Source organism: Pogoniulus pusillus, chromosome 13 (assembly GCF_015220805.1).
Source record: "Pogoniulus pusillus isolate bPogPus1 chromosome 13, bPogPus1.pri, whole genome shotgun sequence".
NCBI lineage: Eukaryota > Metazoa > Chordata > Aves > Piciformes > Lybiidae > Pogoniulus > Pogoniulus pusillus.
This window is the reverse complement of record NC_087276.1, coordinates 10,395,004-10,408,099: the sequence shown is the minus strand read 5'-3', so window position 1 is coordinate 10,408,099 and position 13,096 is coordinate 10,395,004. Positions and strand designations below refer to the sequence as shown.

Here is a 13,096-nt window from a genome sequence, read left to right as displayed (position 1 = left end):
GACTGCAGGGGGACTGTTCCCAAAGGCCTACAGTGACAGGATCAGGGGGCAATGGTTTGAAATTGGAGAAAAGCAGATTTAGATTGGATATAAGGAACAAGTTCTGCACCATGAGGGTGCTGGAACACTGCAACAGGTTGCCCAGGGAGGTGGTTGAGGCCACATCTCTGGACATATTCAAAGTCAGGTTTGACAAGGCTCTGAGCAGCCTGATAAAGTAGAGGATGTCCCTGCTGACTGCAGGGGTCTTGGACTAGATGACCTTTGGAGGTCCCTTCCAACCCAATCAGTTCTTAAGAAAAGTGTGTCCAGCAGGTCTAGGGAGGTTCTCCTCCCTCTCTATTCTGCCCTGTGGAGATCACACCTGGGATACTGTGTCCAGTTCTGGTCTCCCCAGTTCAAGAGAGACAGGGACCTGCTGGAGAGAATCCAATAGAGGCTATGAGGATGACAGGGAGATTTGAATTTCTCTGCTGTGAAGAGAGCTTGAGAGCCTTGGGGCTGTTCAGTCTGGAGAGAAGGCTGAGAGGAAATCTGATCAAATGTCTATTAACACCTGAGGGGTGGGTGTCAGGATGAAGGTGCCAGGCTTTGTGTCATGATGCCCAGTGACAACAGAATGAGGCACAACAGGTACAAGCTGGAACAGGAGGTGCCACCTCAACACAGGGGGATGTTTCTGTACGCTGAGAGTGCCAGAGCCCTGGAGCAGGCTGCCCAGAGAGGTTGTGGAGTCTCCTTCTCTGGAGACATTCCAAACCCACCTCGTGTTCCTGTGTGCCCCACCCTGGGTGACCCTGCTCTGCCAGGGGGACTAGACTGGATGATATCTGGAGGTCCCTTCCAGCCCCTACCATTCTGTGATTCTATGGTATTGAAATAGCCAAAAAGTAACCACTACTGGTAAGGTTTGTGTGAAAGTTTAGCTGCTGTATGTGCAACATGATGCTGGTAATGACTCTTTTCCTATATTGTATATATATTTCCCCTTATTTATGGAAGAAATGAGATCTTCTGGCATGAACATCTGGTGGGATTGATGTTTTATGTTGCTTTTTTGAACTGGGATATTAATCTTTAGTCTCCAGTTTTTGCTAACAGCGTTGCCAGGTACGGAGCTAAAATAGGAATAGTTCCATTTTGCTTGCATATTTGTATTTGTGTTTGCAAGAAATGACTGATTTCTTCCTCACTTTAGTGATTTACTTTTGTGCTGTTTGTTTTTTTAATAGGCATTTTCTTCTGGTTGATGGTGGTGGACTTTACTTATATTCCTATGAAGGAAGATTAATTTCCTCTCCAAAATTTCCTGGGATGAGAACAGACATTTTAAATGCCCAGACAGTATCTCTGAGTAATGATACCCTAGCAGTAAAAGACAAAGCTGATGAAAAGGGTAAGATCTCCATTCTAGAAGTTCCATTTTTGCTAATCATTCATTATTGTTATTCAATTATTAATCATTTTCACTACAACTCAAAGTTCAAGGTCTAGGTGGGACCAGCCCCCGGCACAAATCCATGCTGGGTGCAGAGTGAGTTGAAAGTAGCTCTGAAGAGGGAGACTTGGGAATGTTGGTTGCTGAGAAGCTCCCCAGGAGCCAGCAGTGCCGGGCTGCAGCCAGAGGAGTGTGGGCAGCAGGGCAAGAGAGGGGATTCTGCCCCTTGGCTCTGCTATGCTGAGACCTCAGCTCCAATTCTGCCTCCAGCTCTGGTATCCTCAGCACAAAAAAGACACAGAGCTGCTGCAGAGAGTCCAGAGGAGGCCACAGAGATGATCCAAGGGCTCTGCTGTGAAGACAGGCTGAGGGAGCAGGGGGTGTTCAGCCTGGAGAGGAAGAGACTCCAGGAGATCTTAAAGCTGCCTACCAATAGCTGAAGGGATCCTGCAGGAAGGCTGCAGAGGGACTTTTCCTGAGGGTGTCTAGAGAAAGGAAGAGAAGGAACAACAGATTGGAAGTGAGGTCTGAGCAGAGCCAAGGGGCAGAATCCCCTCTCATGCCCTGCTGCCTACACTCCTCTGGCTGCAGCCCAGCACACTGCTGCCTGCTGGGCTGCATGGGGGCACTGCTGGCTCCTGGGGAGCTGCTCAGCAGTCAACATCCCCAGGTCTCTTTCTTCAGAGCTGCTCTCAAGCCAAATTCTGGGCAAGCTGCTGTAGGTGCCCCTGCTTTAGCAGAGGAGTTGAACTGGATGATCTCCAAGAGGTTTTCCAGTCCCCACCATGCTGGGATTCTGTGATCCCTTGGCATCACTGACGTGGCACTGATACCAGTCACCTTCCTAGGCAAGGGGGTAGATGCTTTTTTCCTGCCTGCATGGCTGGGGTTCTGTGTGCTAAAAGGCAAACAGAGTCACTGTGTCCTTGCTGTGGATGTTTGAAGGGAGAGAATGGCCTTTGTTTCTGTTTTTAAGTCACACCTATTAAAAAGATAGAGTTGAGGTTCTAAATGATTGTAAAATAATCTAAATGAGAAAAAGTGGAGATTTTCCAAGTAGGGGAAAAAACAACCCAAACACACCAATGCAAACCTCATTTTCTGAAGTACCTTAAAGCTGAGAAGTTAACCAGTTTTACTTGTAAATTAAGTCCAGTGATTTTCTTTAGACCACTCTTAATCTCACCTCCTAAAGCTAGCAAAGCAGCAGTGAAATGGCCTTGTAGAGCTAGATCGAAATACATTTCATGCAGCAAAGTGAGAAAACCCAGCACTTCTCAGGAACAGCTCAGGTCTTTTGTATGCTTACCCAGCTGCCAAGAGCAAGCCTTGTGCAAACCCCTCTTTTCCCTCCCTTGCAAACTCAAGCAGTGCTGTCTGAACACCTGCTCTTAGAGGCGCTGGGGTTTGAATTCTGTGTGTGAGCACTGACCTCAAACCAACATCCTGTGTCCTAGTGAAAGTAAAGCACAGCAGCACGAACATCTTAGCATTGCCGTCCTTTGGAGCCAGCCTGCAAGTTCATCTGAGGTTGTTGTGGCCTTTCAGTATCTTAAGGGGGCCTACAAGAAAGCTGAGGAGGGGCTCTTTAGAATGTCAGGCAGTGATAGGACTGGGGGGAACGGAGCAAAACTAGAAATGGGTAGATTCAGACTGGATGTTAGGAAGAAGCTCTTCACCATGAGGGTGGTGAGACCCTGAAATGGGTTGCCCAGGGAGGTGGTGGAAGCCTCATCCCTGCAGGTGTTTAAGGCCAGGTTGGATGAGGCTCTAGGCAGCCTGATCTAGTGTGAAGTGTCTCTGCCCAAGGCAGAGGGGTTGGAACTAGGTGATCCTTGTGGTCCCTTCCAACCCTGACTGATTCTATGATTCTATACTTATGCACTCAGGACATTGCTTTACTTGGGTAACACCTGTGAGGCTGCATTGAAACCACAGATTCCAGCTGGATGATCTTCCAATCCAAACCATTCTATGATATCTTCCCAAGAGCTTTGCTCCAAGTGCTTTGATGGTGCCAAGTCCAACTGGAGATCTGTAACTAGTGGAGTCTCCTAGGGATCAGTGCTGGCTCCAGTCCTGTTCAACATCTTAATCAATGCCATTGATGAGGGCACAGACAGACAGAGTCTGCTCAGCAAGTTTGCTGTTGATACCCAGGTGGGAGACTTGGCTGAGACTCCTGGAGGCTGTGATGCCATTCAGACAGACTTGGACAGACAGAGCTGGGCAGAGAGGAATCTGATGAGGTTAAACAATGATACGTGCAGAGTGCTGCACCTTGGAAGGAAGAATAAACTGCACCATTACAGGTTGGGAGGTGATCTGCTGGAGAGCAACCCTGTGGAAAAGGAGCTGGGAGTGCTGCTGGACAGCAGGTTCTGCATGGGACAGCAATGTGCCCTGGTGGACAAGGAGGCCAATGGGAGCCTGTTAGACATTAAGAGGAGTGTGGACAGCAGATGGAGAGAGGTCTAGTGAGGCCCTACTTGAAATATTTAATCCAATTCTGGGCTCCCCAGTTCAGGAAGGACAGGGATCTACTGGAGAGAGTCCAGAGGAAGGCTACAAAGATGAAGGGGCTGCAGCACTGCCTGATGAGGAAAGGCCGAGGGACCAGGGGCTGTTTGGTCTGGTGAAGAGAAGCCTGAGAGGAGATCTGATCAATGTCTATAAATATCTGAGATCTGAGGGTCAAAAGGGAGGGGACAAACTTTTCTCAGTTGTGCCCTGGGATTGTACAAGGGGCAATGGGTATGAACTACAGCACAGCACCTCAACATGAAGAAGAACTTCTTGACACTGGATGATCGTGGAGGTCTCTTCCAACCTGGTTGATTCTATGATTCTATGACTGTAGAGGTCCCAGAGCACTGGCACAGGCTACCCAGAGAGATTGTGGAGTCTCCTTCTCTGGAACCTTTCCAGCCCTCTCTGGATGTGTTCCCATGTGACCTGTGTGGGATTCTCTGGTCCTGCTCTGACAAGGGGGTTGGCCTCGACCTATGGAGGTCCCTTCTAACCCCTGACATCCTGTGATCCTATGAAGTGTCTAGTGCCTGGCAGTAAAGTGTCCCACAGCCATACATTAGACTCTTAAAATCATTGGAACTGATTGAAAAGTCTATAAACCAGATAATTGTTTTTCTTTTTTCTTCAGTTATCTACATATTTGAAGCTTTGTCTGGGAAGCCACTGGGGGATGGAAAGCCTCTAACCCATAAGGTAAGGCAAAGGATGTAATGTCTCTGTTTTATGACACTTAGAACTCAGGAATCAATTCTAGGTTTGCTCCATAACGGGTCTAAGAACTTATTAAGGGTTTCCAATCTCAGTAGAGATGAGTTTGACTGCTCTGTTTGTCTCTTACAAAATTACCAAAACCAGGTTCTTTATGTTGTGTTGATGTACAGAGGAATATAGTTGAGGTTGCTCTCAAGGGTCAGGGCTGGGCAGGCCACCAGCTGAGTGCCAGAGGCTCTCCAGGAAGTCCTCTGCCTTCCCTAAGGGAAGAGAAAGGGAAGAAGGGAGAGAGTTTGAGCTGGGAAAGAAACTAACCCATCCAAGATGAAAAGAAGAGCGATGCCATGGGATAGAGACACAGACAGAAACCAACATGGAACCCAACCCCTGAGGGCAGGGATGCTGGGAACAGGCACTGGGCAAGTCCCAACCTGCACTCAGCAGCAGATGGGAAACATATTCAGGATCTGGATTCTGGATCTGGATTGAGAAACACAGAAATGGATTTGGAAGGCAGAAGGGACAGAGTCCTCCTGGAACAGTGACCAGGGAAGAAGAGGCTTGAGCCTGGGGATGCCTCAGCTTGCTCCTGAAGATGCCATCTGTAGGCTACAATCCCTTGGTGGGCAGTTGAGGTTTACCTGTGCTGGCTGCTCCTCCTCACAAGTGCCCCCTCTGCCTTTCTGCCCCCCCAAGGTGTGGCACAGCTGTGGCAGTGCCCTTGATGTGCAGAGGAGCAAGTGTCAGGCAGAGCCTTTGTGCCCCCCAGCCCTTGGCAGGAGCTGTGCCATCAGCTTCTCCCTGCTAGCAGCAGCCCCTGGCTGTGCAAAGCTGCCCTGAGCTTCAGCAAGTGTCTGAGTGAGCAGAGCCTGAGCTGGGCATTGCCAGCCCTGAGCAGAACTGGTGCTGGCAATGCCAGAGCAGGACAGTGGTGGTCAGTTACTGCTGTGTTGTGTATGCATGTAAGAATTTAAAACTCTAGGTAAATCATTTTGTTGTGCAGTGAAACTAATCAACTTTTATTGATCAGTTATCACTGCCAACCTGTCAACACTGGAGAAAAGAAGGTGAGTGCAGAGTTGCCTCTCTTCGCTCTGAGCTTTGACTGGTATAATTTCAGAATTGATTGCCTGATCTGCAGTTAACTTTTCTTCACCCTTGTGGTGCACATCAAAGGCAAAATGAGGCAGCAGCTTTGGAGGAAGGAATCAATGTTCAGCTTTAAAGCAGCTTTTGCTTTGGGACTGCTACTGCACTTCTGTGGTCACTCCTGAACTGCTAACTCATTTCTGTTGCCATTTCAGTTGAATGTGTGTGAAATTCAGGTCAGCATTCAGCAGAGGAGGCACACAACGTGTCTTTGCAATCCAGTTTCCAAGGGGTTTGTGCCTTGCTTTTCAGGAAGCCTTCACTTGGCTGAGCATCACCTTTGCTGTGGTAGGAATCTCCTGAAGGAAAATCAGATCTTGTCTTTTTTTTAACCTTTCCAGACAGAAATTGTGGAAATTGCTTTGGACCAAAGAGGACTTACAAGTGAAAGAAAAATAGCTTTTATTGATAAGAACAGAGATCTTTACATCACTTCAGTGAAGAGGTTTGGAAAAGAACAGAAGATTGTCAAAATAGGTAAGGGGGGAAAAAAGTAAGATTTAAGTAGGTGCTAAGAAGCAGACTTTGTTGCTTGGTCCCTCTGTACCAGGGACAATATTTGGGTTTTAATTAGTGAAACTGGACTAGAAAAAGACAATCTTCAGAACCAGTCCTACAGCTTTCAGTAGATAGTGGAGAAAACCCCCAATTTGAGTGCATTTCATCTAAATCCTAATAGCTATTGTACCTGTTGCATGTTGTTAACTTTGAAGCTCTTCTTGTTGCATTCTGGAGCAAGCAAAGTGGATATTGGAGAAGGATGAATTCATCAAGACAGAATCTTTGCAACATGCTTTCTTGTAAATGCAAGCTCTTAAGTTCATAAGATCTTCAGTTAGAAGTGTAAGTGCTATAAGCAGACACATGAGCCAGAAAGTAGAAAGATGCAGTCTGAACATTGCAGTCTGAACATTCTGTTAGTTTTGATCTCCAGTCTCAAAACTAAGCCCAAAAAAAGCACTGTTCTGAAAAGAACTTTCTTTCACAAAGAGTTGAATTTGACTGAAGGGTTTCAATATCCCACCACAGTGGGGTCGGAAGGGACCTCTGGAGATCATCCAGTCCACTCTGCTCTGCTAAAGCAGGGCACCCACAGCAGCTTGTCCACCAGCACAGTGCCCAAGGCGGGTTGAAATCACTCCAGACAAGGAGACTCCTCAACTTGTCTGGGCAGCCTGCTCCAGGCCTCCAACACCCTCACATCAAACAAGTTTCTCTTCCTTTTCAGATGGAACCCCCTGGGTTCCAGTTTGTGCCCATTAGGAGTCCCTGGGCACCACTGACAAGAGTCTGGCCTCAGCCTCTTGCCCCTCACAGCTCTTTTAGCGCTTGCTAAGCATTGCTCAGACGCCTTCTCCAGGTTCAGCAGCCCCAGGGCTCTCAGCCTTTGTTCCTCACAACGCTGCTGCAGGCCCCTCAGTCGCTTTGCAGCCTCCTCTGTACTCCTGTCTATCCTCAACTGTAGAGGCCAGCACTGGCCCCAGTCCTCCATCCTCACTGGAGGATGCTACCTTCCAAACACAGAGGTCTAACCAGCCCTTCTGAGAGGAGACAAGACTGTCTAATAACTACCCATTGCCTACAGTTAGAGAGGTGTACCTTCATCTTGAAGTTCCCTGTGCAGATCCAGCTTCTTCTCTTCATTTCAAGGTACCATGGTTCAAACTTTGGCCTGGAACGACACATCTAACATCCTCTGCGGCATTCAAGATGCTCGTTTCACAGTCTGGTACTACCCCAACACAGTCTACGTGGATAAAGATCTTCTGCCAAAAACTCTGTATGAAAAAGATGCAAGGTAAATGGATCCAAAGAGTATCATGAGGGATTTTATCTTGCTGACTCATTCCTTGAAGGATGATGTTAATTTGGGCAGTTCATAGATTCATAGAATAGTTTAGGTTGGAAGGGACCTAAAAGCTCATACAGTTCCAGCCCCACTGCCATGGGCAAGGACACCTCTCACCAGCATAGGTTGCTCAAGGCATCATCCAGCCTGCCTTTGAACACCTCCAGGGAAGGGGCATCCACAACCTCCTGTGTGCAGTCTATTCCAGTGTCTCACCACCCTCACTGGAAAGAATTCCTTCCTAATCTTCAGTCTAAATCTGCCCTCCTCAAGCTTCATCCAAACTGGCATTGAACACCTCCAGGGAGGGGACATTCGTGCCTTCCTTGAGCAGAGTGGCAGAATCACTTCCTGTTGAATTAGAAGCCAAGGTTGCAATTTCTCACGTTGGGGTTTGTTCTTCTTTTTCATGTCACTATTTTTTAATAAGGAAATTAGGAATCACAGAATGGGTTGGGTTGGAAGGGACTTTAACTGATCACCTAGAAAAAGGTTCTTTATAATGTATCAGAAAATTTGGCCTTGAAATATTTTGGTGCAGTTTAAAAAGAACAGTGTCTGGATGCAAAACAAAAAAGAAAGGAAGTTTTAACCATAGCTTTTTGGAATATTGGCTTAGTTGTTTGTAAACAGTCAAAAGCTGGACCGGGGATGACCTTCACCGTCACATTTTTGGACATTAGGAAGAAGTTCTTTACAATGAGAAGGGTTAAAATACTGGAACAGGCTGCCCAGAGATGTGCTTGAGGCCCCAGTAGATCTGATGTGGCCCAGGGCAGCCTGATCTAGTTGGAGGTGTCCCTACTGACTGTAGAGGGGTTGGACCCTTTGAGGATACCTTCCAATCCAAGTCAGTCTATGAATCTGTGAATATTTCTAGCTCAGCATGTTTACTTATCATAGAATCAACCAGATTGGAAGAGCCCTCCAAGATCATCCAGTCCAACCTAGCACCCAGCCCTGTCTAGTCAACTAGACCATGGCACTAAGTGCCCCATCCATGCTTTTCTTAAACACCTCCAGGAATGGTGACTCTACCACTTCCCTGGGTAAACCATTTTACACATTTAAATCCATTCCAGACTTTGTAGTATGAAATTCTTCCTAAATATAATACCCCAAATCATTCCTGCGTTCTAAGAGTTACTGAATCCCAAATATTTTATACTGAAAAATGCATATGAACGTAGTACAGACTCATGGCTTGCACTGGGTTGGAAGGGACTCTTTAGAGTGTCAGGTAGTGATAGGACTGGGGAGAATGGAGCAAAACTCTCAGTGGGTAGATTCAGATTGGATGTTAGGAAGAAGTTCCTCACCATGAGGGTGGTGAGAGACTGGCACAGGTCACCCAGGGAGGTGGTGGAAGCCTCATCTCTGGAGATCTTTAAAGCCAGGCTGGATGTGGCTCTGAGCAACCTGATCTAGTGTGAGGGTCCCTGTGACCCTCAAAGGTCATCTCAGCCAATGCCTCTGCATGCAGCAGGGACACCTCCAGCTAAAGCAGGCTGCTCAGGGCCACAGCAAGTCTGATCTTGAATGTCCAAAGGAGTGGGACCTCAATCACATCCCTGGACAGCCTGTTTCAGTGTCACCACTCTCATTGTGCAGAACTTTTTTCAGCCTAGATCTGCCCTGCTCCAGTTTCAAACCTTTGCCTCTCTTGTCCTATCCCCACAGGCCCTTCTGAACAGCTCCTCCCCAGCCTGCCTGTAGCCCCTTCAGGTACTAGAAGGCTGTTCTAAGCTTTCCCTGCAGCCTTCTCTTCTCCAGGCTGAACAGCCCCAATTCTTTCAGCCTGGCTTCGTAACAGAGTTTCTCCATCCCTCTGATCATCTTTGTGGCCTCCTCTGGACTCACCCATTAGGTCCACTTCTCTCTTGTGTTGGGGACACAGTTTGCATTTGCCTATGGTTTGTTTTTTAGAGAACATTACCTGTTGGATGTAAGTGCTGAATAATGAGGTGCTTAGATCTTTATACCCTCTGAAACCAAGTTTCATCACGTTGTGACTCAAAGATTTGTTTATGTTCCTGACACTCCTTTTTCACTGAGCAAGAAGTGAAGGTTGACTTTCTTTTCCCTCTCTCCCCAGCGAATTCAGCAAAAATCCCCAGATTGTGCACTTTGTAGGCAACCAGACAACGATTAGAAGAGCAGATGGTTCACTTGTCCACCTCAGTGTTTCACCTTACCCTGCCATTCTCCATGAGTATGTTTCTGGGTCCAAATGGGAAGATGCCGTCAGGTTGTGTCGCTTTGTCAAGGTAACTGCTACAGCCTGGGAGCGTTCAGATATCAGTGCACGCTAATGTTTCTATTTCCAAGTGTGACTTTAATAATGATAACTGCAAACCACTTGTTACAGCTCCCTAACATCCTCCTGCAGTGCTGCTGATCGTCTTGGGGCTGTCACAGAAAAGTTGCACAGTTTTTGTAACTACTGCTGAGTTTGTGATTTTTATTCTACGCAGAATCACAGAAGGGGTTGAGTTGAAACAGATCTTCCAGGTGATCCACTTCAAACCCCCCTGCCATGGGCAGGGACACCTCTCACCAACCCAGATTGCTCAAGGCCTCATCCAGCCTGGCCTTGAACACCTCCAGTGAGGGGGTATCCACAGCCTCCCTGGGCAACCTGTGCCAGTGTCTCACCACCCTCACGAGAAAGAATTTCTTCCTCATCTCCACTCTCAATCTCCCCTCTTCCAGCTTCGAGCCATTATCCCTTATCCTGTCCCTGCCAGCCTTTGTCAGAAGTGCCTCCCCAGCTCTCCTGCAGCCCCTTCAGGTACTGGCAGGCTGCTCTAAGGTCTCCCTGGAGCCTTCTCTTCTCCAGGCTGAACAGCCCCAACTCTTCCAGCCTGTCCCTGTAGGGTAGGTTCTCCAGCCTCTGATCATCTTTGTGGCCTCCTCTGGAGCTCCTCCAGTAATTCCAGATCTTTCTTGTGGGGTGTGCCCCATCACTGGAGGCAGTGCTGCAGGTGTGGTCTGAGCAGAGCAGAGGGTCAGAATCCCCTCCCTGTGCTGCTGCTTTCCCTGCTCTGGATGCAGCCAGCACACAGCTGGCTCTGGACTGCCAGTGACCAGTGCTGGCTCCCGGGGAGTTTGGCACCAACTGACACCCTCAAGGCCTTCTCCTTAAGGCTGCTTTCCAGCCACTCCTCGTCCATCCTAGATTTGAGCTTGGGATTGCCCTGACCCAGCTGCAGGATGTTGCACTTGGCCACGTTGAACTTCATGAAGCTAGCTTGGGCTCACCTCTCCAGCCCATCCAAGTCCCTCTGAATGGATTCTTCCCCTCCCGTGTGTCAACCACACTGCACAGCTTGGCGTCATCTCAAACAAGCTGAGAGTGCTCCCATCCTACTGCCCACGTCACTGACAGAGATGTTAACCATCACTGGTCCCAGTACTTGTCACTGCTCTCTTTTTGGCCATTGAGCTGTTGACCACAACTCTATTTATTTTCACCCCAAAGCCCAGATGGATTTAACTTAGGTACTCCCAGTACTAAGTCATGAGCTTATTTTTTTGGGGACTAGACCTTAACCAATTAAAAATGATTTGCATCTCCACATACAGTTACTTGGATGTTTCTTTCGTGTTTTACTTCACTTAGTTTTGTTTTTTGTTGTTTTTTTTTTCCTTTGCTTTCATTTGTGTGTATTTAGGCAACAGCAACAGATGAGGTGAGTCTGGTAGCCTTTAAAGCAGAGAAACAAAAATCCCTCCCCAGACTCTGCTTCCTTTCCCCTGTTACCTCCTAGAAAAGAGTTCATCACTTTCCTATGATGACCTTCAATGTGCCTTTGAAATACTTTTGGACTTGCATTACTAAATCACTGCACACTCAGATAACTTGGGGCTTTCAATGTGTTAATTATCCCTTTGCTTCCAGTATATGGCAATGGCAACTGGGATTCTGGATGTCAAATCCAATCTTACGTTCACTTGAGTCATCTTGAATAATAAACTGGGTAGCAATGTTCGTAATACCATTTATTTCTGATTAATATGAAGGTATTCAAGGAGTTTTGGGGTCAAACTCTTCATTCATGGGAGCAGAGTCCCCCCAGATGACTTCAATTCTACTTAAAAGGCAAAATGTTTACCATTGTTGGTGTTTTGGTTTATGAAATGCCAGTATGTTGGGCATGGTTGTTCACTCTCCTGGTTTTTGAGGATCTCCTCATCTCTCAACAAGCAGGAGAAGTTTTTTCTCCAGAAAAGCTGTAAAAGAATATTTTCAGAGTGAGAAATATTCACATCATCCAGTTTTAAGCATCCAGCTTTGGTAACTTAGGTGTTCAAAGCCAGGTTGGATGAGGCCTTGAGCAGCATGGTCTAGTGGGAGATATCCCTGCCCATGGCAGAGGGTTAGAACTGGATGATCTTTAAGATCTCTTCCTACCAAATTCATTCTATGAATTTATGAATCCTAGTCTTTGAAGACTTCTCCTTCTCCACCTGGTTGATTTTATGATTCTATGACTTCTCCACTGATCACAAACCAAAGCTTTTACCTAAACCAACCTAAATCAGATGATGTGAATATCCTTTCTTTGGTGCTTGGGTTGAGGGATGACCTGGAATCCCCTTTCATCAAGGTAACCAGAGAGCCAGCATAGCAAGTCTTGTCTTGAACACTTTATCTTTCATGACTCATAAACTCTTCATGGAGATAAGAGGCTCTTTTGCTGATTTTGGCAACCCAAGGGCACAGTTCAAAGAACTTTCAATCAGTAGGAAGAAAATAGGCTGTCCTTCTGAGGAAAGGGAAAGCAACAAGACAAACTCCTCAAAACTTGGTCTCTCACATAATTCCAAGCTGAACTTTCAGGATTTATAAGATTTCCCTCCTGTCTTCCCTTCTCCAGGGTAACTATTCCCAAGTCCTTCAGCCTTTCTTCATAAGAGAACTGTTTCAGTCCTCTAATCACCTTTGCAGCCCTTTGCTGTACCCTCTCCAGCAAATCCCATACACAAGAGCAGAGTAGAGGCTCAGGACATCATAAAGTGATGCCATGGCAAGAGTTCATTCCTGGCTGAGATGCTGAGAGCTAATAAGTGATGGCATCAGCTGATCACATCAATGTTTGTATAAGGAGCTCTAAGAAATAATTAGTGACTTCCTAGTAAGAAGCCTTGACCACAGTGCCATAAATGCCATACGTGGCCTTGTTCTACATTGTTTTCAGAGCCTCTGTGCTTCCTTTAAGAAGTCATTTTTTAGCATGATAGAAAGTAGCTGAAGTTTTAGGGGCTGCATTTGTTTTCAATTGCAGGATCAAACTCTGTGGGCATGCTTGGCTGCTATGGCAGTTGCCAACAAAGAGATGGCTACAGCAGAGATCGCCTACGCATCCATCGGGGAGGTAAGGAGCTGCTGTTGTTGCCCATCAGGTCGTTGCAAT

The 13,096-nt window shown here is 47.0% G+C and overlaps 1 protein-coding gene across 2 annotated transcripts in view; it reads left to right on the top strand.

Moving 5' to 3' along the window:
- The window catches only part of IFT80 (intraflagellar transport 80), an 85,939-nt gene that overhangs the window by 45,179 nt on the left and 27,664 nt on the right, over positions 1-13,096 (top strand). For both annotated transcript variants that reach the window (XM_064152946.1, XM_064152947.1), the window contains exons 12-17: positions 1,233-1,396; positions 4,599-4,663; positions 6,172-6,307; positions 7,481-7,628; positions 9,775-9,946; positions 12,968-13,057. In XM_064152946.1, the coding sequence (XP_064009016.1) occupies positions 1,233-1,396; positions 4,599-4,663; positions 6,172-6,307; positions 7,481-7,628; positions 9,775-9,946; positions 12,968-13,057 (775 nt within the window). The remainder of the gene's footprint in view (positions 1-1,232; positions 1,397-4,598; positions 4,664-6,171; positions 6,308-7,480; positions 7,629-9,774; positions 9,947-12,967; positions 13,058-13,096) is intronic.